The sequence below is a fragment of the Artibeus jamaicensis genome, unplaced genomic scaffold (genome assembly GCF_021234435.1).
Source record: "Artibeus jamaicensis isolate MK-2021 breed Jamaican fruit bat unplaced genomic scaffold, CSHL_Jam_final scaffold_474, whole genome shotgun sequence".
NCBI classification, from domain to species: domain Eukaryota; kingdom Metazoa; phylum Chordata; class Mammalia; order Chiroptera; family Phyllostomidae; genus Artibeus; species Artibeus jamaicensis.
The window spans coordinates 47,241,569-47,265,212 of NW_026522046.1; the positions used below are offsets into that span (position 1 = coordinate 47,241,569).

The 23,644-nt window shown below is 53.1% G+C and overlaps 1 protein-coding gene and 1 long non-coding RNA gene across 5 annotated transcripts in view; one reads left to right on the plus strand and one right to left on the minus strand.

Annotated features, from left to right (window-relative positions):
* RUNX1 (RUNX family transcription factor 1) overlaps positions 1 to 20,385 on the plus strand; it is a 202,437-nt gene extending 182,052 nt beyond the window's left edge. For all 4 annotated transcript variants that reach the window (XM_037127183.2, XM_037127186.2, XM_037127184.2 and 1 more), the window contains 2 exons: positions 9,771 to 9,932; positions 15,651 to 20,385. In XM_037127183.2, coding sequence (XP_036983078.1) covers positions 9,771 to 9,932; positions 15,651 to 16,117 — 629 coding nt within the window. In that variant the 3' untranslated portion in view covers positions 16,118 to 20,385. The remainder of the gene's footprint in view (positions 1 to 9,770; positions 9,933 to 15,650) is intronic.
* LOC119035734 (uncharacterized) lies at positions 1,807 to 13,645 on the minus strand. The gene is made up of 3 exons (XR_005079857.2): positions 13,340 to 13,645; positions 6,610 to 6,757; positions 1,807 to 2,431 (listed from the first exon to the last, which is right to left on the minus strand). It is a non-coding gene; the product is annotated as an uncharacterized LOC119035734 (long non-coding RNA).
* Positions 20,386 to 23,644: the final 3,259 nt, after the last annotated feature.

Below are 23,644 nucleotides of genomic sequence, written 5' to 3' on the forward strand. Positions count from 1 at the left end.
GAAAGACGAGGTGCCAGGGCTGCAGGAGGGGCCCCTCCTCGGGGGCCTGGGAGCCTGGGCCTGAAGCGTGGGAGAGGGTTCAGGGAGGGGAAGAGCATGACAGGACCGAGGGGACGGGGCAACACCTGGGTGGACCCAAGGGTGTGGACGCAGACACCCTGCAGCAAGCAAGCCGTTACGGGAGGGGCGGGCCCTCGGTGAGGGGGCTGCCTCTGCTTCCGTGTCCGGAAGTCCTTTTCTACATCAGGGCACGGAGTGGACACTCTTAAAGTCACCCTTCCATGCGGGCCCCCCCTTATGAGGAAAGAAGCAGGACCCAGCTGTCGCGGCCGCGATGCCGCTGCCTTGTGCCCAGTGGCCGAGTGGCCGTGGCCCTTTCTCTGAAGAAGGCTGGAGCCCAGCGGGAGGGAAGGCTCCGATTTCACTCGTGCAGTCTGGGACCACGCTGCTGGCACCCCCCACACGTGGGTTGTGAAACCACGCTGTCCCCAGTGAGCTTCTTTCTTCCCGGTGTCTCTGCAGAGCTGAGCTCCCCCCACCACCACACGGGGGTGCTGTCCAGTGTGGGTGAGAACTCTGCACCAGGGGGCGCAGAGCCGGTGGACTGGTGGACACAGCATCTTTTTCTGGCGTGTTGGGGAGGAAGACTGGCCCCGCAGGGGCAGGTAGTTCATTAACAGTGAGGGAACCCAGGGTGAGTTCATCCTCCCAGGTGGGGAAACTGAGTCTCGGAGGGGTGTAGTCGCCTGCCACAGCGGGGCTCAGTCCTCGGTCTCAGACTCCAGAACCTGCCAGTGCTGTACCCCCCCCCCAGGCTCCCCGAGGGACAGCTCCGGGGTGGGGCTCCCAAACACCAGCCACCGCAGCGCCAAACGTCTCTCTCCGTGGGGCCCTGACCCTGTGGTGCCCCAGCCCCGTTTTGCCTGTAACATCCCTGTGACATCCTGGCCTTGAGAGGGTTTGAGGCGCAGAGAGGGAGGGGGCAGAACATCTTTCCGTGGGAGGCGCCTGCAGTGGGGTTTGTTGAGCAACCTGTGGGGACACTATTTGTGTGCAGGAGGACAGAGACCAGAAGGTCCCTTCCCGTCCCCTGCAACCACGTCCCTCTAGCCGGTGCGGAGGGCAGGCTGCTCCCCCCGCCTCAGGGAGGCCGGGCCAGCGCAGAACGCAGGTGTGACCCCAACACCATCTTTTCTAGAAGCCAGGGACTTCCCCTGAACCCTTCCCTCCGGGACGTCTGTGCCTGAGTTCGGAGCATTTTTCCAGACGTGTCCCAGACGGGCCTGGCCGAGGGAGCGGCCTGCTGGCGAGGGCTGCGCCGTTTCCCCTGGGAACCGTCTGGCAGGGCTGATGAGCAAGGGCCCTGCATTTATAGAGCACCTTTCATCTGCGGCTCTCAAGGCGGCGCCCCAAACACTAATTAACTCTCACACCTGCGAGGCAGGTGAGGCTGCTGCCTCCACTTTCGGAGACGAGGAAAGAGAGGCTGGAGAGGGGAAGGGCTCTGGTGCGCCGCCCGCGTGGAGGCGGCCGTGCTGCCGGGAACCCCCGTGCCTGACCGCAAAGCCACGAGGCCTCCCAGGCCGGAGCGGAATTTCGGTCCCAGAGGCAGTGAGTGACGGAGGTGACCCCAAGGTCCCTCCCTTCGTCCCTGCGGCAGGGCGGCCAGTCAGCTGTGAGAACAGGTCCCTCCAAACCCTGAAGGCCTTTCAGAGGCAGGAGCCCCGGGCAGGTCTCTGCCCCGGCTTGGTGCCGGCTGCTTCCCTGCGGGGTAATTGCCGGAACAATGAACGCACGTCAGCTGCACATGACTAACCGGCCTATCTGCAGGCCTTGGAGACAAACGGCTGGCGCAGGCCAGAGCCTTTCCCAGCCTCTTTCTCCAGGACTCAGGGCCGGTGGGAACCGGCTCCTGTTATCCGGGGATGCCGCCGCTGACGGGCGCAGTGTGGTCCCCAGGGCCTGCCCACCCCCCGGGTGCACCCCCAGGGGCCGGCCCGCCCTGCTTCTGTGCCCCGTTGCACTTTTACTGCAGAGGACAGAGGGGAAAGGGTGCTGCGGAAGCAAGGGGGACTTTCAGGGACGTGCCTCTCTCAGAGCAGGGAATGACCTAACGCCTGGGCCGCGAAGGCTGTTTGTTGTTACATGAGTGTGAAGGTGGCAGTGAGGCATGGCAGGCGGGGGGGGGGGGGGGGTTGCTCTTGTGTTTGCAGGGAGCCCAGACCATCCCTCCCAGGGGTCCCAGGCGGGAGCTGCCAGCCACCCCTGGGGCTCGCCCTGACACATCGCCCTGGAAACTGACTCACATCTCTTGAGGCCTGAGTCACATCCTGTTGTGTGCTCCGGGGCATCCAAGAGGGCATGACACCAGCTACCCATGACTGAGGTGAACTTGGATGACACCCTGGGAATGGCCCTGCAGGCTTCCAGGCTGAAAGAGGGAAAAAAATTCCTCCAGGAAAAAACCAGGCAGCTCTGGTGGTTTACAAAGTCACCAGGCAGGTCAGCTCTTAGAACAGACACCCGGCCCCGTGGCAAACGCAACTGTCTGGTCTTCGGTGTTAAATGGCTCTGAAGGGTGACTGGCCGGGCTTTTAGAGATGCCAGCTGAAGAGCCAGAGAAAGGGCTGCTCACCGTGACAGCTGGGATGAGCCCCAGAGGGTCACTGCCTCCTGGCCCCGCACCAATGGACAAGGGCCCAGCTTGGTGGCACTGTGGGGTCCCAGGTTTGGAGGGGAGGAGTTGAAAAGCCAACAGGGGTGGTGTCAGGGAAGAGCCTGGGTCCCCAGCCAGCCTCTGCTGTGCCCTGCGGGACCCTGCAGACAGAGTAGGGCATTTTAAGCTCTTCAACCACCAGCCTTTGGTTTCACTGATTCTGTTGCTGTCCTATAATCCATTTCATGGATTCCTCCTGATATTTATGACTTTTTCTGCTTGCTTTAGTTTATTTTGCTCTTTTTCCCTCTACTTTTTAAGGCAGAAGCTTAGATTTTTGATTCTGGGTCATTCTTTTCTAAGAGAAGCACTTGGTGCTCCAACCCCTCTGATCACTGCATCTGCTGCAGTCTGCGGGTGCTGATGAGCTGGGTGTTCATTCACTTCAAAATGCATGTTAATTTCTCTTAGGCCCCTTACTTGACTCATGGGTTATTTAGAAGTGTGGTGTTGAAGCACCAGCTATCTTTCTGTTATCGATTTTTTTATTTCAATCCATGTGGTCTAAGAATATACTTTGTAGGGTTTCCATTCCTGTAAATTCGTTGAGGTGTGATTTATGGCCCAGAGCATGTTCTCTCTTGGTGAGTGCTCCCTGTGAGCGGAGAAGAATGCGTAACCACTCTTGTTGGATGGCATGTTCTAGGAATGTTGGTCAGATCAGACTGCGGGAGGACGGTCAGGCTGCCCTGCCCGCATCTTCTTCTACCTGCTCGAAGTGGCGATAGCTCAGGGGAGGGGGGGTGTTGACGCCGTCGTTTCTAACCATGCATGTGTTTCTTAGCTTTTTCCATGTAGTTCTATGCATTTTTGCCTCGTTTTTTTACCCTGTGTTGTTAGGTGTATGCATTTTAAAGATGGTTGTGTCTTCTTAAAGAACCAATCCCTTTAGCCCTGAGCTTGTCCCTTCTTCTGGAGTCAGGTTTATACAAAATCGCTACAGCCACACAGGCTTTCCTTTGTTTACTGCCAGCATGGTCCCCATCCCCATTCCTCTTGCCCAAGTCTTGAGGTCGAAATTAGGTTCCCTGTAGACAACACAGAGTTGGATGTTGTTTATGACTCACTCGGACAGTCCTCGTCCGCCGGTGGGTGCATTCACAGTGTTCACATTGAAGGTGATTGCTTATGTAGGTGTATTAACAAACATCAACTGTTTGTTCCCTATTCTGTATTTCTTGTGCCTGTTTATCCCCGCTTTTCTGCATTCTCTGGCTTTAACAGCATTTTATGTGATTCCATTTTATCTCCCCTCCTGGCATGTCAGTTATACTTTCTAAATGTTCTTAGTGGCCGCCCTGGACTTGCACACATGTGGACGATGACTGTGAAGTCACACCAATCACCAACACGGCTCCACATCTTCCTTCCCCTTTCTGCCACTCATTCACTTGTCCATACCTGACAGTTAGCAATACATTATCACTACTGTCATTGTGAACAGGAAATCATCGTTTGGATCAACGAGAATAGGAAAAATGAGAGTTCACTTTACCTTCGTTTATTCTTTCTCTGACACTCTTTCTTTCTTTATACAGACCTGAGTTTCTGACCCGTGTTATTTTATCTTTCCTGAAGAGCTTCTTTTAACATTTCAGCAGGGCTACCGCTGGATCAGTTACCTTCATTTTCGTTTGTTGGAGAACGCGCTTATTTCTCCGGTACCTTTGAAGGTTTGTTTTGCTGAGTACAGGATTCTAGGTTGGTGGGTTTTTCTTTCAGCGCCTTACATGTTTACCACAGTCTTCATGCTCTTGAAGTCTCTGAAGAGACGTCCTCAGTGATTCTCATCTCGTTCCTGTGATGTGCCCACTGCTCGCTCACTTCTGGCTTTTCTCACACTTTCCCTCCGCCCTCATGTTTCCTGCGCCTGGCACAGCAGGCCCAGGTGTGGGGGGCGTGGTATGTGGCTTGCTGAGTGTCCAGTGGGCTCCCCAGGTCCGCGGTTTGGTGGCATTGACCTTGGGAGATTCTCGGCCAATAGCTCCTCAAGTGTGTCTCCCGTTCCGCTTCCTCTTCCTTCTGGTATTTCCACTGCGCACACGTCACACCTTCTGAGATGGTCCCAGAGTCCGTAGATCTTCTGTTTTTTCCTTTTTCTCTTTGTGTTTCAGTACATTTCTGCTGACATATTTTCAAGCTCATTGTTTCCTCGGCATGTGTGGTCTACTGATGACCCCAGCAAGGCAGCCTCGTTGCTGTCACAGTGCGTTTCTGTTCTAGAATGTCCTTTTCTGTCTTCAAGGTCCCGTCTCTCTCCTTACGCCATCCATGTTCCCTTGCATGCTGTCATCTTCTTCTCCATCATAGTCCATATTAATCCCAGGTAAAGTCCCTGTCTGGTAGTCCCAGAATCTCCGTCCCACCGAGTCTGGTGTGACGCGTGCCCTGTCCCTTCACACTGTTTTCTCTGGCCCTTTCTCAGGCCTTGCCGCTCCTCATGGGGAAGCCGGACGTGATGCACCAGGTAAACAGGCCTTCGGTGTGAGGGGCCACGTCCATCCTGCCAGGAGTTGGGCTGTTCAGTGTTTGCTGTAGTGTAGGTACCAGGAGCTCCAAATTCCGCCCCCGTCCTTGTTTCCGTCCCCCCTGCTGTTGCTGGGCTCCCCTGAGCACTCCTCCTCAAGCAGCCCCGCAGCGCCTCTGGCTCCGGCCCAGGTTGTCACACTGGCTGCTGGAAAACCAGGGAGTTCCTGGGCGGAGATGCCAGGGCGGCGTCCCTGACGCACGTGCGCACACCAGACTGTCGCCCCTGGAGCGTCTCCTTCTCACACTGGATACACCCAGCCTCCGGCGGTCTGTCGGAGCTGCCAGTGCAGGGTCCCTGCCAGCTCGGGGCCCCACGACCTCTGCTTCCCGTGCGCAGGCCCCAGGGCGACTTCCTGTGACCACCGCCCCTCAAGACTTCAGGGGGCGATTCGCTCTACGACCTCAGCTCCCTAACAGACCCAGGAAAAGCCACGGATTACCAGTTGACTAGCTGTTTTTCATGGTAAAGATGGGAGTGCCGACTTTCACATGTCAGAGCAGAAGCAGGCGGCAGCAGAACACAGACGGGCCCTACGTGACAGGTGACTGTCAGCTCTGGAGGCCTGGCTGTCGCAGCGGAAGTCACTCGCTCTGTTCTCTCCTTGAGCATCTCCGTGCTCACCTCCGAGCTCACCCCACCTGAACCCCACTGGTCCCCAACCCCACCCCCTCTGACGGCATTTCAATGGGAGGGAGGGGAGCTCATGATGTGGGGGGGGGGGCCCTCTGTTTTACGCACTAATTGATCTTCAAAAAACTGGAAATAACTGCCACCAACTGGCCTCGGGAAAAGTGGCCACATCAAAACTTCACATTCCCTGGAAACACCCACAAGCGGAAAGGCTCTGATTTAAATGGCCCGGTCCGGTCCTGTTTTAGTGGGAAGGGGCTGGTGGAGACTGCATCCTCCCCTTATCCAGCCTCACCTCAAACCTCCCGTTTTCTTGGCTCTTTGCTATCTAATCTCTGCGGCCTTTATCTGGGAGCAGCCTCTTACCTGAGCCCCACCCTGGGGCAGGGGTGTGGCCTTCCGCCCAGCAGATACCAGTGAAGTCCCTTGGCCTGGAGTCCTTTCCCTTTCTAGTAACAGCCATAAAAGTTGGACTGACTGTGCATCCCAGGTGGCCTGGCACTGTGAGACTCGCTTTAAGGTGCTTCTCTCACCTGTGCCTCACTGCTGCCCTTTGAAGTAGGAAAACGACAGATCGCATTAGACGGGCGACGTGTGCAAGGCCGAGTAACTAGTGTGTGGTGAAGCCAGTCCAAACTGAACTCCTTCTGTGACTTAAAGGAGGGGCTTCCCCTAACTTGTTGCTCTCAGAGGCAGGCCCTGAGCACGTACCAAACACCACCCAGCCTCTTACCTGGGACCTGGGGACAGCTGTTTGCAAGTCCAGATTTGGCAGATAATCCAGCAGTTGGCCTGGACACAGGCCACGGGTCCCCCACTAGCTCCTACTCCTGGAAGCAAGGACTGTCTTCGTTCTCCACTGAGTCCCCAAAACAGTAGCCCTAGTAAAGCAAAATGTTGGCAACATTAATGAACAAGGAAATGAATAGCTTCCTGATCCTATGAATGAATGAATGAATGAATGAATGAATGAAGCAACTCTCAGCACAGGAGGGAGCCTTTCCAGGTGTCACACAGCCCTGGGGTGGTCAATCATACCAGACTGCTGGCTCCAATGGGACAGGGACCCTGCAGGTCTTGCTCCACAGGCTGTTACCAGCCAAATTAGCACACACGTGGCACCAAGCGAGTTTTCAATAGACTTCTACTCCTGCTGAGAGTGGGTCTCGTCGGAGGCAGTCCCTCCAGGAACAGCAGCCCTGCTCTCTGCGTGATGAGTGACGGCGATCGCTCCCCTGGGGGGCAGCTGCTTTGCTGGACTTCCCCGTCCCATCTTTGTAGCCTGCTCTTCCCAAACACTCCCAGCTGTCATTACAGTGCCATTCCTCAGCCCTCACCCCCCCTGCTGTGTGCCCAACCCTGCGCAACACACCAGTTCGGCAGAGAAACAGGGCCCGGGGCCCGAGTGAATTAGAACCCGGCTCCAGCACTAAGGGAGGGGCTCAGAGGTCATCTCCTGTCACAGATGAGAAGAATAAAGTGAAGCAAGTGATCCAGGGCCGCCACACAGACAGCCCCACCGCCCCTCACCCCCACTCCCAGTGTGGTGGCCCCGGCCCTGGCGTTTCTCCATTTGCTCACGTATGTGCGTGTGGGCCCCCTCAGGGCAGGAGTGGTTGGTCACTGCATTGTAGACTCAGCATGCACCCTGTTATGGGCCCTTTGCTTCTTTAAGTTTGGTTTTGTTTTTCACTGACAATACACATAAAAGATGAAAACACTCAAAAACGCGACAGGAAAAGCTCACCATCACCACCTCCTGGCCCACTACTGGCAACGAACCCAAGTGCAGCCGCTGCCACCCCAGGAGTGAAAACAGGTCGTGAAGACAGGGCTGGGGGAGTCCCTTGGGTGTCCGGCACTATCTCCCCTCCAAGGCCAGAAAGCCAAGTTGTGGTGTGAAGTGAGATGTTGAATCTCAAACCCCGCGTTAAAAAAAAAAATCATAGAACTTAGACTATAATCATAAAGATCGTTTTACCAAAGCATATTTTTAAAAGGCTGTGAAACATTACGCAACGTTTGCACGGCTTAATTATGCGTTTAGAACAGCCTAGCAGGACCTCTTCCCTGCAGTAAAACATGACAGAGCATGAAGCAGTCTGGTGCCTTCTGCTCACTGCGGCCTCCGATGCGGGGGGCGCGGGGCTGCCTGCATGAGGCCCCCCTGTCACCGAGCTGCAGTGCACAGCCCAGGGCCTCAGGACAATGGCAAGCCTTCTTTTGTTTGCTTTTTAAGTGATTAAAATACCTGAGGACTATAGAGTCACTTCGCAGGTGTGTGCAGCCAGGACGTAGGATGTCTTCCAGAAAATATCTGAGTGAACGTTTTTTTCCACTGGAGGCAAAATACTTGTAGTAATTTGGGAATTGTGAACAATCTGCTGTTAACTGTTTGCTGTCATTATGGGAACACTGTCGGCTGTGAGTGTGCAAACCTCTCACTGGAGTCGAACACGTATTTCCACGGAGTTCAGAATGGACCGGCTCTTACTCTTTGCCAGCTCTGCAAATTCTCTGAAGTTCAGAATCAAACGGAAACCTTACTTTAAAATTGTATTTCAAAGGGTCTAAGTGGAAACAGCTGTCCAGGTTTTTCACACTTACAAATCCAGTTGTTTTAAAGGACAGAAGGGCACAGGGCAGTATGTGGGGACGTGGGAGAAGGATGAGCAGGAAGCCTTGAGCCTCCAGCTCCCCACTCCGTCACAGACCTGGACGGCTGTGCAGAGACGCAGCCACGGCCAACTTGTTTGGAAACGGCCAGCCCCCGGAGGAGGGGCAGAGAGGGGTGTGTAGTCCCCAGGAGGAATAACTCAGTGCATACGGCAATCACACCCGGTATTTTCCCAAGGAACACTGTTCTTTCAATGTTTATTCCCAGCATTCCAAAGTCAGGACCAAGAGGACCCTGGGGAGTTAGTCTAGTTTGCTGTCTGCTTTGTCCACCAAGAAGGTGGGACCCAGAAAATTAAGGTTTAACCCTAAAGAAATGTAAAGTTATCTTCTTTACTAGTAGGACAGTGTTTGATCTAAATTTTTTTTCTTACATATTTTGCCTAAAAATAAAGGTTTTTTTTCTTCTTTTCATCCACAAACAGCACAGTGCTTTTGAAAACAGACTCCCACGAATGCTAGAATCAAATTTATAAAATCCTTTTCACCTAAATCTTCTGAAGTCTGACTTCTTTTGTCTCTTCTCCACCCTGGGCCTCTTCTAATGGCAACCTGTAAGATGCCTGCCCGACGTTCTGCCCGTGACAAGACACAGGACACCTCTGTGGGTCTGGCTGAGCCGAGAGCTCCCTGCCCCCGGGTCTGGGGACCAGGCACCGGCTGCCTCACCAGCCTCCCAACCAAACCCTCTTTTCTGCCATCCCTGCCAGAGAATCCACCCAAGTAGAAAACACTGAAAACCCTGTGGAATATTTTTGCCTAAAGTACAAAAAATTAAACTTCCATTCTATTTTACTTCCTGGGCACAGATGGACAGGGGGTCATCTGGGCTTATGAAATGGTTCTGATGGTGATAACTGTCAGTATAAAATGGTTCTGATGGTGACAATCTTCAGGGCTGGTCCAGCTGGAACAGCCCGGGCAGTCAACTCGTGCTGTGGTTCAACGTCCCCCCAGAAAGTACCCCCCACTCCTGTCGCTGTTAGGCACATAATTACATACAGCCTTCGCAAGGAACAGTTATCAGAGAGAGCGCTCCAAGAGTCAAACACGCACTGTATTTCAGGAGCTGATGGGAGAAATCATTGAGCGAGAGCAATATGTGGGCTTCAGCAGGCTCACTAACATGGGGAAACGGCGCACACACGTGTAACGTGTGGAAACAAGTGTCCAGTTTCTTTGAAACTGCTCCCCACTGACCTCCCCGCCTCTCTGCAGACACCAGGCAGATCCAGCCCTCCCCGCCGTGGTCCTACGATCAGTCCTACCAGTATCTGGGCTCCATCACCTCCCCTTCCGTGCACCCAGCGACGCCCATCTCGCCTGGACGGGCCAGCGGGATGACGACCCTCTCTGCCGAGATCTCCAGCCGACTCTCAAGTAAGCTGCTTGGCGACACACTGTGAAACTGGGCTAGAGTGGGAGGTTCAAGGGGCAGGAGGAGCACAGCGGTGGGCAGTGTGTGTAATGGATAAAGTGTGGCTGCGAGTCGGAGCTGGCCAGCTCCAAGTCCCACAGCCGTGCACCCACTGCCCCTGAGACCCAGAGGCAGAGTGGCCTGGAGACGTGGACTGCTTGGTGCTTTAGGGTTGTCTGTGCCTCACAACAGCGGGAGCTGCAGGGCTCCCAACGAAAGGGCAGAGAGGTCGGCGTCTGGCACTCAGATGGGACTGGTCCACCTGACGTGGGTCAGGTGGGCAGCAGCACCGCGGGTACTGGTGGAAGGGGAAGCACACACAGCCCAAATGAGACCTCTCCAACTAACTGCCGTCCGTAGCAGCTTTGAGGAGCTGTGTGGAAAGCTTGAGTGTCGTGGTAGTGCAGCCGTTGTTAGTAGGAGCTCATTAAATATTAGTCATTTCACCTAGAGACCTCCGGGCTTGGCCTTTGCTCCTGGGCAGGGAAGTCGGAGCTACAGAGAAAAATTCCTTTGTTGAAAGCAAAAGAAGAAACTCCATTTGGGGCTTTGAAATTGGAGCCGGACCGAACTGTGGAAACAGCTCAGAGTGCGTCAGCATTCTGGAGCCTGCAGATGCACTTCACGTGTGTCCACGGGGAGGGCAGCCGTTTTGCTTTTCTGCCCAGGAATCAGACTATAGCAGATTAGGGGGCAGAGGCGTCATGTCTGGCATTTTAGATGTTGTGTAACGCGGTGCTGGCCCGAGAGTTGTGGCTGTTTGCGATCTCACCCAGCACCTTAGCTTCTTCTCGGAGCTTCGCCACGGTGGCACCGTGGGCATTCGGGGCCAGGGAGCTCCTTGTGGGGTGGGAGCTGTTCTGTGCAGCACAGAGTGTTTGGCACCATCTCTGGCCTCTACGTCCCAGTAGCACCCACCCCCATCACAACACACACAAAGTGTCTCCAGACATCGCCAAATGTCCCGAGGGCCCAAACTGTCCCCGTTGGGAACCGCAGCCTTCAAGTATTCTCAGGTGCCGCAGGGAAACTGGAACGCCCACTCAGTTTCCAGGTTCTCACGTGATCTTTGGCCCTCGGTGCCAACATTTGCGTGGCACCTGCCGAGCCACAGAGCTGAGGCGGCAGCACGGGAGCTGGAACGTCCACCCGGCTTGTTGTTTCAGTTCTGTTCCCGCGGGACCAGTCTGACCCCAGCGGCACTTGCCAACTTGTACTAGCTCTTCTCAGGGAAAGCACTGTGCCTGCGGGCTGGCTGTGGTCTGGGACAGTTACTGTTGTCCTTGGAAGTGTCCCTGTTGTGAGTCTGTCCCTTAGACTTAGTCACATAAGTCGAGTTCTTCTGACCTGGTTGGCACCGGAGATCTGCAGCTTATTGTCCCAGAACCCTGGGGGCCAACCGCTGCAGCTGACCGGTGGTCAAACGGGAGGGTGACCATTTCTCTAAAGGGATGAGCACCCCCAAGCCCTGCATCCCAGTTAGACTTCCGAACAACCTGGACTTCAGGTGACCAAGCAGTAAGGAAGGACACTTTGTGGCAAGCGGGTGTGCAGTAGATGCAAACCAGGCCCCATTCCCACCTGCCTCTGCTCTCAGAGGGAGGACCGGAGGGAATGGCAGAGACCGGCCGGGAGACGCTTTTCAACGCAGCAGATTGGCCTCTGGGGCACAGAGCCCGGGGCACAGGCCCGTCTGCTGTGGGCAGGAGCAGCCAGGACCCATAAAGCAGCTGCCTGGCCCCACTTTTGGCCCAGCTCCGCTCAGGGCCTGCTGGCCCCTCTGACCCTGCCCCCAGGCCTGCACTCTGCCCGTTGTCCAGTTCGCAGCCCACCTGGGCCGCCTTCTGCAAGGAGCACTCTGTCTGTCTCTTTCCTTTGCAGACAGACCCCACACCTTGTCTGAAAAGAGTTGTCATCTGGAGGTTTTCTTTGCTTCTTTCTTTTTTTAAAAGAAATTAATGCTCAGCTGCCAACCTGGGCGACAGACAGCACGCATTATCCTGAGTCATGCAGAAGGTCCTCTTCGGGCAGCCGTTATTGCTCAGGCTGTGTAACCCTTTGGGGGCAGTGGGAGGGGCCCGGAGCAGCGCTGCTTTCATCCACGTCAAACTGTGGAATGAAGACTTGAGCTGTCACAGCAAATGTTGAGCCCCATCGGTGGGGAAACATTTCCAACTAAAATACCTGAACCTCCTAATCCCCAGATTTCCTACTCTTCAAAAGCCCCCTCCACCACACTGGTATTGAACACAGGGTGCCATGCCAGCCAGAAGGACCAATGAGCTGCCCCAGGTGTGTAACTGGCGAGGTTCAGTAGGGGTATCAGACTGGACAATAAAAATGAAAACAAGTATTTAAATAGATCATTTGAATCTGAGCACATCTAAAGGGCTGAAGTTGTCTTATTCTCAACATGTGTGTAAAAAGGATAATTCGACCACATGAATGGTCTTTCGTAGAAGGACGCTGTTGCCATGTAGACAGCAGGGGAATCACAGGCAGGATTTAAGATCTTTCAGATATTCACCCACAGGTGAAAACTGCTCATCCCCGGCAGCTGAGACCACAGCATCCCATTACCATGTCCATGACAAACCCTGGGCTCGCTCAGGGTTCCAGGAATGGGTACTGTCACCAGGCCAGCACGCAGTAGTTGGGACAGACTGACAGAGGCTGTCCAGAAATCACTGGGAAACAGGGTGACCTTTCATTCATTTTCCAGTGGGTTTACCTTTTTGTCTCAGGGCAAATGAAGCAAGAGGAGTGGTGGGCGGAGTCACTCGCTCAAGTCCAGAGGATTGCATCAGATGAAAACAAATTGATTGTATTTGCCTAATGCTTTTCCTCCTACCTCAGCTGCTCCCTAGTCTACATAAATCTTCCTGGAAAAACAGAGTAAAGCTTCCTGTTAACTCTCAAACATGTCACAGCTCCATGCGAGCAAAAACAAGTGACACACAGCTTGCTCACAGATGGCCCCAGTGAGCGGGCAGGGACCAACCCTGAGGAATGGGGTGTGGCCTGGCTTCGGCCCAGACTAGAGAGGGAGCGACCGTGGAAGGGCAGCCCTGGGAGCCCGGTCAGTACGGCCTCTTTCTTCCCTGGCCGCAAGTCTGACTCGCTTAGAAAAGATTAACAGGACTGTTTGTGTACGAGTGAGACTCCTGGTTTCCTCATCAGGGCAGAGATTTGCTGCAGACTCCGCTTGTTTCCATAAACTTTCATTACCTCTCTGATGAGAAATATATGCCCTCATCACATTCACTCCAAATTTACAGAGGTCATTTTTAAAAAACGTGTTAGAGCAATAAAACACCACTGGAGGGTGGGAGCAGGGAGTGGGCGAAGGGAGAGAGGGAGACACACTCACGTTGTCTGCCTGGAGTAACAGGCTTGAAATATGAGGCAGTTGATCAAGGGCCGTTGCCGCCCTCAAAACAGATTAGTCCATGCCAGTAGCTTTCCTTTCACAGCGAGCTTTTGGCTGCTTCTGGTTTCTCCATCGGCCTGAACACCAGCGGTCACAGGACACATGCCATCCTGCACTTGGAGTTGTTCTGTATGTTGATTTGAGAACTTACTGATCTTACAGCACTTGGTCCTTGCCTCTGCTCTGTCTCGTTGCTGTCTTCAGGTTTCCTAAGATAAAGACCAGAGCCCTGGCCTGATCATTTCATAATTCTGAGAAAGAGAAACTACCCCAGAACACCCTCCTACACCTACAGTGTTGGTTCTCCAAGGGGCGTGGGGAGTTGCGCCCCACCCCCAGGGCATCTGGCGATGTCTGGAGGCGTTGCGGGTTACGACAATTCCCGGAGTGGGGCACTGCTGGAGCTGGGTGTGCAAAGGCCAAGGGTGCTGCCAAGCGCCCTACAATGCCCAGGGTAGCCCTCCACATCCCGACAAGCAACAGTCTGGCCCCAGAGCGGTCAGCAGGGCCACTTCTGGGAAACTCTGACCGAGAAGGCACAGGAAACCCTTCCTGGCGCCCAGAGCCCCGTGGCTGCCAAGGGCAGCCTGTGGTTAAGAAAACCACACGGGGATGCCCATCCATGAAACTGTAAGTGCAGAATTCTAGCAAGGTGAGTTTTATGGACGAAGTTTTGCCATTCCTGGCAAAATTTCAACATGTGCAAAAATGGAGAAGATCACTCACAGTCCGGCAGCCACTCATGTTAACAAACCAGCGAAGCACATACTAGAGAGCACCAGGCGGAATTGAGGCTGAACTGTTTCTTAAAATGTGTACCTGGTCAGAGGCAACCATGGGGAGAAACTGGCGGCGGTGGCGTCCACGCGGTCACCACTATGGCATGCGGAGGCTGACTCACAGGAAGTCGGCAACTTTGAACTGTTTGCAGCGCTTTGACATTGCAATGGACAATTTCCTGTGATTCAACCTAAATGTTATGTGTAAGGTATTGTAACTGTTGTTACCTTTTAGTATTGTTATGATACGATATCATATTATACATGACATATTCTATGAACATGAACTTATTAATGCATTCATTACATTTGTCAGTAATTTATAGTGTTATATTATCAATTGTATATTGCTAATATCAGAGTAAACTTAATATTAATAGTGGTGCACTAATATATTAATTATCTAGCGGGTTGGCCAACTATGCTCTGTAGAGAGCCAGAAACTAGATTTCTTCACATTCCAGGGCCCTAGCGCCTGTGTCACCACCACTCAACCACGCAGAGGTGACTCAAAAATAGCCAGAGACAATACATAAACGGATGCGTGAGGCTGACACCAATAAACTGTATGGATGGCCCCTGAAATTCGAATCTCATATAATTTTCATATCAGGAAATGCTCTTCTTCTGACTTTTCCCAACCACTTAAAAAAGGAATCCTCAGCCCTAGCTGGCGAGCCTCAGGAAAATTGGCCCCGCTAGATTTGACCTGGGAGCTGCAGTTTGCCGACCAGGATTAGAGCACTGTTAGGTCTGTACTACACGCGTTCCATATTATGTCTATATGTATTATACCTACAGTACATCTGCATTATTACACACTGTGTTATAGATCATATCACATTACCTGAGAGCATACATCATCCTCTATTACTATGTATGATCACACGATCTCCCTGGACAGCAGCGTTCTGGGAAGTCTTCAGCTTCCCCTGGCCAACAGTTTTCGGCCTAGTTCCCCACCTGCCCCAGAAGCTGCATTCTGGGTTCTCCTCTGTCTCCCCGGCAGCAGCATTCTGGGAAATCCGTCCGCCAGGACAGCAGCATTCTGGGAAATCCGCCCACCCGGGCAGCGGCATTCTGGGTAATCCGCCCGCCTGGGCAGCGGCGTTCTGGGTAATCTGTCCGCCTGGGCAGCAGCGTTCTGGGTAATCTGTCCGCCTGGGCAGCAACGTTCTGGGTTCTCCTCTGTCTGCCCAGGCAGCAGCATTCTGGGTTCTCCTCCGTCTGCCCTAGTAGTGGCATTCTGGGTAATCCGTCCGCCCGGGCAGCGGCATTCTGGGAAACCCATCCGTCCGGGCAGCGGCATTCTGGGAAATCCGTCCGCCCGGGCAGTAGCGTTCTGGGTCCTCTTGCAACTCTCTAGCAGTAGTGTCCCGGTTCCGCTCTGCGTTCCGGGGCAGCAGCGTCCTGGAACCTGCCCCTTGGCAGCTTCCCTGAGTTCCCGTCTCACGTATTTTCCTGCCCCACAGCGGCTCCCGACCTGACGGCCTTCGGCGACCCGCGCCAGTTCCCGGCGCTGCCAGACCCCCGGATGCACTACCCCGGCGCCTTCACCTACTCCCCGACGCCCGTAACCTCGGGCATCGGCATCGGTATGTCGGCCATGAGCTCGGCCACGCGCTACCACACGTACCTGCCGCCGCCCTACCCCGGATCCTCGCAGGCGCAGGGCAGCCCGTTCCAGGCCAGCTCGCCCTCCTACCACCTCTACTACGGCGCCTCGGCCGGCTCCTACCAGTTCTCCATGGTGGGCGGCGAGCGCTCGCCGCCGCGCATCCTGCCGCCCTGCACCAACGCCTCCACGGGCTCGGCACTGCTCAACCCCAGCCTGCCCACCCAGAGCGACGTGGTGGAAGCCGAGGGCAGCCACAGCAACTCGCCCACCAACATGGCGCCCGCCGCGCGCCTGGAGGAGGCCGTGTGGCGGCCCTACTGAGCGCCCGCCGGACACCGGGCCTCGGGGTGGGACCAGGCGCTGGACCTGCCACCCCACCGGCCTCCCGTCCGCGCCTCCCAGTCTGGCCCTTCGTCCATCCGTCCAGGCACGTGGCCCCACTGCGGGCAAACAGGAAGATTCCAGAGGGAAACTGTGAATGCTTCTGATTTAGAAATGCTGTGAATAAAAGAAAGATTTTATACCCTGACTTCACTTTTTAACCAAGTTGTTTATTCCAAAGAATGGAATTTTAGTTGGGGATGGGGGGGTAGGGGCAGGGAGAGATGCAACTCATCCTGTTTGGTGTCAAATTCGTATTTTTAATGTTACTTTCCAGCACCTTATAAATTGCAAAATGCATATTTGCATTTGGGGTGGTTTTTATTTTTATAAATATATATATATATAAATTTGAGCTTGCTTCTTTCTTGCTATGATAGTTGAAAAGTACGGTTCCTTTTCTTGTATGTTTTATTTAACTTTTCATTGGGACTTTTGTGTAGCTGTTTTTCTTAAGAAACAGCTGCAGCTTTGGGTCATTTTCAACTACTGTATTCCCACAAGGAATCCCTAGATATTTATGTATCTCGATGTTTAGACACTTACTTATGTGTTGATACTTTTTTTATTTAAATGTACTTATATTAAGAAGAAAAATATTAAGTACTACATTTCTTGTTTTTGATAGTAGCCAAAGTTAAATGTATCACATTGAAAAAGGATGGGTAATGTGATCACTTGGTTATCTAAATATTGTTTACATTAAACTTCCTTTAAAGTTCATCAAACGAGTTGGTAGCTAATGCAGCAATGTTTTTAACAGGCTTTTTAGCTACCGAGGGTCACTCCAAAGATTTGAAGTTCGGAGTTTTCTGCCAAGCTCAACAAAGTGTCTCCTACCCGACTCCCTCCCTTCGACTCTGGTTCCTGAAGGTTCAGCTGATGGTGGCAATGGCCCCTCTGGAGAGGATTTACTTCCCGCCAAGGGCGTTTGCTCTCTCGCTGGCCTCTTGATAACTTCAGACAGGCTCTGGCAGAGAACAAATCCAAAGTCAACCGGTGGAGAAGCAATACCAACCTGGGAACCAAATGTATGAAGTTACGGGTTCCTTGAATGCTGGGTTCTAGGGTAGGAAGGAGAGCTTCTGAGTTCAGAGTTCAGGTTTTTAGCTCCAGGAAAATACTCTCATGCGGCACCTGTTTGTTTACGCAGCGGGGAAGGGACTAGACTGGGTGCCTTTGACGTGGAAGGTCTCCCGCCGAGTTTTCCCAGGGTGGGTCCAGCAGCAGGCTGGGACAGGCCAGTTTCCCTCTGTGCCCGGAGTCACGTGGGACAGCACCTGTCCCACCTGAGCAGGACCCATCCCCTGCTGCTCCTGAACCAGCAGCACCTCTGCATTGCTTTCGCCAGGCTGAGATCCCACCCTGCAGGGGAGGGTGCACGTTGGCCTGATGGGACAAGTACCTGTCACCACTGCTGCCATGGCTACAATTCAAACATACCCAGTGTCACTGTAAATTTTATGGCACTATTTTTTTGGAGGATTTGGTCAGAATGCAGTTGTTGTACAACTCATAAATACTAACTGCTGATTTTGGCGTGTGTGCTCAAAATGATCTGGTTGTTATTTAATGTACCTCTTAAATTAGATGAAATGATTTCAGGTCAACTCTGAAGAGTATTTGAAAGCAGGACTTTAGAACAGTGTTTGATTTTTATTTTATAAATTTAAGGATGCAAATTAGAAAGATCTTTGGCTGCAGGCAGCAAAACAGCTGAACTTATTTAAAACAACTTGTTTTTGAATTTTCTTATATATCCAGGGGTGGGCGAGGCAGATTTACAGTTGTGAGTACGTGGAACAGAGAGTTTATTCTTGTATTATTATTTATTAACTATTGTATTGTTTCCCATACAAACAACTGCAGACCCACTTGGCCCGCCCCTGTGCATATTCTTTGTTTTACGTAGATGCAGTAGCACTTTGGTGAGAGGGAGGAGCAAAGCGGCTTGTGATGTCAGGTCACAGTCTTCTAGGAAAGAGCTAACACGGATCTTGGAGAAACTCAATATATTCATGTTCATTTTAGACAGTTCTTCCTCCACGATTCAATTTCATGTTTTATTCTGTATTACATTTTTTGCAGCAAAATTCTCTTTGTCATTTAAAAACTTTCTGTAAAGAACCCTTAGTCCATTTACCCCAAATTCAATGTAAATGTTTTGTTCAGCACGTGTTGCCACATGTGACCTGACAAAAAGCTGGGGGAGAAGGGGTTGGGAATGAAGGAAAAACTTGGTTTTTAGCTCAGTTCTGGGACCTGGAGGTATTCCGACTCAGAATCAGCCCAGGGCCCTACAAGGGACTCAGTCGGGTCATCCTTCCCGTTGAATCCTCCCTCTCACAGCCATGTGTGCAGGGGGCTCGTCACTCTGGTGTTGACCCACCAAACTCGGACGGCGTGGCGTGCCACGTTTCCCAGACCCTCACCGGCATATGTGCTCTTTAGTTGTTCCGGAAAAAGAGAAATCAAAGTTGAGTTGTTTCGGAGATCGGTCTCGCGCTTCATGCATTTTTCCCGAGGAACTGCATTCACCGTGTTCCGATACATGGAGGCGGCCCTCTCATCGGGGAGACCCTTCTGCCGATGACATAAAACCCAGATGATCTGGCAGCCCTGGTCCAGGAGAATAAAAATGAAATAGGCCGTCTCTGTTGCTTATTCAGGCCCTTATTTATAATTAAAACGTGGACATGGAGTTCATTTCAGTTTTTTCTTTTTCTCGCTGTCCAACACCACTTCCAGTTCTCTCCCACTCCCCCGCCTCCCTTTGTGTTGGGAGACAGCTCACACACCCCTGCCCCTGCCCCCCACGGCATGTCCACAGCCCCAGGAGCGCCACCCCCCCCCCCTCCTTTGCACTGAGGAACACCATGAGTCAGCTTTTTCCTGCTGCTGGGTTTCTCCCTGGAGCGGAGGCCTTGCCAGCCACCTAGGATCTGCTCACTGTCCTAGCTCAGTGACGGAAGCCTTCCCTCCACCAGGGACAGTGAGGGGGCGCACAGCCTTGCTGCTGCTCCTCTCCCGTGCAGATAAACAAAGGCGCTGACGAGAAAGGAAATGAACGGTTTTATCCAAAGGTCCTGCAATTTCGGGTTGCAGATTTCTGTCCTGAAATACCTGTTTGCCTGGGACATTCGGTCCTGGTGATTTTCAGGTTTGGTGGTTGGTTTTTTTTCCGGGGGAGGATGTGTTTAGGGCCTTTTACACATCAAAAGTCAGTTTAACAATAATCTCAGAAAACATTTTTTATATTTAAACAAGTTGCCTTTTTGTTTACCTACAGTATATAACTGTTTGGGGGTTTTGTTTGTCTGTTTTTTGGAGTTTTTCCTCTCCCCTTAGCCAGGTCAGTATTGATGAGGCTGATCATTTGGCTTTTTTATTTCCTTCCGGAAGAGTTGCATCAACAGAGTTAATTGTATTTATGTGTGTAAATAGATTTTAAGCTTCATTATAAAAATATTGTTAATACCTGTAATAACTTTTTTAATTTTTTGTGTTTCTAAGAACTTTTTCTTATGTTTGCTCAGTACTGTAGACAAAAAAAAAGCTTCTTTCTACTTTGTTTATTTTAGACTTTCAAATGAGCTACTTTTTATTCACTTTTGTAATAATTCCAATTTTTTTAATTCACTCTTTGTTTTAGGAGACATGAATGTGCAAAAAAAAAAAACTGTTGGTTACTTGTGCTATTCTGGATGTATAAAAGTCAGTGAAAAAAATAAACGTTCACATTGAAATGACAGTAGAACACATCTATTGAAAAAGTACCTAAGGCCAACGCGGCCCTACTTGGCCGGGCCCCGCCTCCTGGCCACGGTGCGCCCGCGCCGAGGGGCTGGGTCAGTCCGCAGAGCACCCTGGAGACCTGGGCCCTGTCTTTCTCCCTCTCGCAGGCCTCGCACGCCTCCCGGAAGGGAGCTGCGTGTCTTGCGTTTTAGACCAGACAGATGGGATTGGAGAGGGCGCCCCATGAGCCCCTCTCGGAGGTGTTTCTAGATAGCGCGTGGGGGGGGGGGCAGGTGCTCTGTGGTCCGAGGGCCGCCTTCCCTCCTCCCTGGCGCTCACGGTGCTCAGGGTGCAGTGTGTCCAGCCCATGGCTGTCGAGCACTCCTCGGAGCCTCACTTTCTCTGTACCCCAGTATCTTCTGTAAATCCAATATTAGGACTATGATGGCAAATAAACAATTTGCAAGTACGCACATCAGACCGCACTGGTTTTGTCTTTCTCTGCCCTGGAGGGCTGGACCAACAAGCCCACGTGGTAACACCAGCGGCACCGCCATTCACAGGGCCCCAGGGCCCCGGCCAAGGCCCAGGCTCCCGGGGTGCACCCTTGGGTGCTGAGGAGCGCTGAGACACACTGCAATGCTTGTCTTTGAAACAGAAAAGAAAAAAGGAAACAGACTCACATGGGCTTTGCAAACCCAGAATGGAAAAGGTCTGCGTTCACCCTGGGGCCAGTCACCCTCCTCCGCCTCCAGTTCTGCAGACGCAGGAGGCGGCCTTGAGTAGGGGTAGGCAGCTTTGAAAAGAAGTACTCTCCTCCCCGCCAGCCCGTGCAAATTATTAGTAGTATTTCAGTCCCAAGACTGCTACCTGAGTTAGCTCCCAGCCAGACACCACCGACTAAGGCTCTTTGCCAGGTCTTGTCCTAGCCGTCTCCTGGTCCTGGGCGCTCTGCGCAGCACCCACAGAGTGTCAGGAGCCAAAGCAGGTGGGATCAAAAGAAATTACTGGCGTAGGAAGTCACGGCTAATGAGCAAAGGCAGGAAGCGGGCGGCAGGACAGGTTATCTATGTTCCGAAAGGAAGCCCGGGGGAGCAGCTAAAAACCAGTCCCCAGGAGTCGGGGGGGGGGAGCCCCAGTTCTGTCTCCCACAAGGGAACAAATGAGACTAGTGCCCCAATTTTCCTCCGCTGTGAAGTAGAGACGATACCATTTTCAGTTACAGAATTTAAATAAGTTCATGCATGTCAAACACCTTAAAGAGAGCTTGGCACATAACATGTGCTCAGTAAATGTTAAATGCACACAGTGGGACTACTCATTAAAAAGGTAAACAGTGCCACATGATCTCACTTGTGTGTGGAATCTAGTGAACCAAGTCATTTAACAACAACATAGAAACAGACTCATAGGTACATTGAACAGACTGACAGCTCTCAGAGGGAGGGGTTGGAGGGAGTAAGTGAAAAAAAGGTGCAGAGATTAAGCAAAGGTGTGTGCGTGTGTGTGTGTGACACAGGCATGGATAGCAGTGTGGTGACGGCCAGAGGGAAAAGTGGGGGAGGGGTGGGGGAGGGGTGTGGTGACGGACGGGGGAGGTGGCAGGGGGAAGGGGGACAGGCGGGACGGAAAGAGACCTGACTCGGGGCCACGGGTGCAGGAGTGTGCAGACGGCGTTCCACTGAGTTGTGTCCTTCCTTGAAGCCTGTATGGTTTTGTGAACAAATGTGCCCCCAATACATTCACTAAAAAATAAAGATAAAAAGGTAACTGGTACCACATAAAAGTTGGAACGTCTTCCACATCTTCCGAACCCCGCCTTGCTGTGACTGCCCGCTGTCCCGAGTTCCCCGTCCCAGACTTATGTCCGTACCCACAGTACACGGCGCGGTTTACCTGCCTTCTGCAAAGAGGCACAGCGCTCCCCTTCCCAGACAGGGTGCCGGCTTCGGATGGGCACCCAAGTCCACGACCATGCCCCCCGCTCCCGCCCCTCTCCGGACGGGCATGAGGCTGCCCTCTGGGTCTGGCTGCTACAACAGCCCTCTGCATGTATCTTATGCTAGAACTGTACATTTAAAAGCAACTGCTGGTTCCAAAAAATTTTACATTTTCACAGATTGCTCTTTGAAAGGGTTTTATCGAATTCCATTTCTAGGGTCAGGGCCGTGTACTAGGAAGAGGAAGCCAGACAGGTGCTGGGTAGATAGGTGCTAGGTTATCACTGTGTGGAGCGGGTTTTCAAACCAGACCATGTCAGAGGCAGAGAGGTGCTCAGAGTCCGTTGGCCCGAGGAAGAAAGAACGCCAGCATGCTATTATTAAGTGCTGCTGCAAGCCACACTCTGGCTTCGGTGCCTCACGTAGGCGGGCTTACTCGGTTCTTACAAGGGTCCTGGGTCCCGTCCTGCAGGTGAGGAAACTGAGGTTCAGTGAGGCTCAGTGAGCCACCCATGTGGCCGCAGCTCCTGGTGGAGGAGCAGCAGTGTGAGCCCCGGAAGCTGGCCCAGGACACCCTAGTTTTAACGCCTTTCTGCACTGACGCTCAGGGCAATGTTAGACATTCATTGAGGATGAGAGAGTTGTCTACACCCTCGAGGGTGGCCTCTCTTTGAATACTACCCCCTTCCACCCAGTCTGACAGGCAGAAGGGAGAGGTGGCTGTGTGAGAGTTTCTGGAAAAGGGGGCTGGAAGGGCTTCAGAGTTCATGGTCACGGAGAGGTTGCAGGTCACAAGCCCCCACCCCCCTGCTGGTCTAAGGGTGCCGGGCCCGGGCGGTGGAGTGGGGCCCGGGAGCCGTCCTCCACACCTTCCCAGCGGTGCTCTCTGCTCATTTACTTTTCACCCATAACCTTTAATTTTTAGAAATGTTTTAGATTGATGGGGAAATTAAGAAAACACGACCTCCTCTAGCACTGATATCGGAAACGTTAGTGCGGTGCCTTCGCAACAATCAGTGAGCCGGCGTTGATGCCTTGATACTCAGCAAAGCCCACGGTTAGTTTGCGTGCCCTTGGTTTTCACCTCCTGCTCCCCTCTGCTCCAGGTCCCACGTGACAGGTAGTCGTCGCATCTCCTTGCGCTGCGGTTGGCCGTGGCGTTTTCTCAGCCGCCCCTTGTTCCAGAGGCTCCTGACGATTTTGAAGAGCACCTGTGGGTTGTACTGTAGGGTCCGCCTCTACTGGAATCTGTCTGGGGTTCCTCCAAACCAGACCTGGGCGAGGAAGAGCCCAGGGGTAAGTGACACAGAGCGTCACTAGTGTCACACCCTCTGGAGGGCACACACTGTCCACAGGACTCGTGTTGGTGTGGACCCTGATCCCCTGGGGGGAATGACGTTTGTTGGCTTCTCCTCTGTGCGGTGACGCTTCAGTTCCCCCTTTCCTTACTGCACTCTCTGCAAGGAAGTTGCTACGCCCAGGCCACACTGAATTAAGAACTAGGGGACCAGGCTCTCTCTGCCTTCAGGAGGCAGGGGGCCTTGGCAGAGAGCTGGGACAGCCCCCGGGGCCTCCGCCTGCCCTGCGGGGTGCAGCAGCCAGGTGCCCCCCACCCATGGGAAGCACTCTCTCTGCTCCGGGTCCTGAGCTGGTCCTCCCTCCGTTCAATGCATGAGCAGTGGGTCTCCGCCCTGCAGCCTAGAAAATTCAAAGGTCCAGGGTTCTAGAAGCAGCCCCACGGTCCCCGGTCACCCTGGCCCCACTGCCTGCTGTGTCCCAGCCGAGCTGGCCC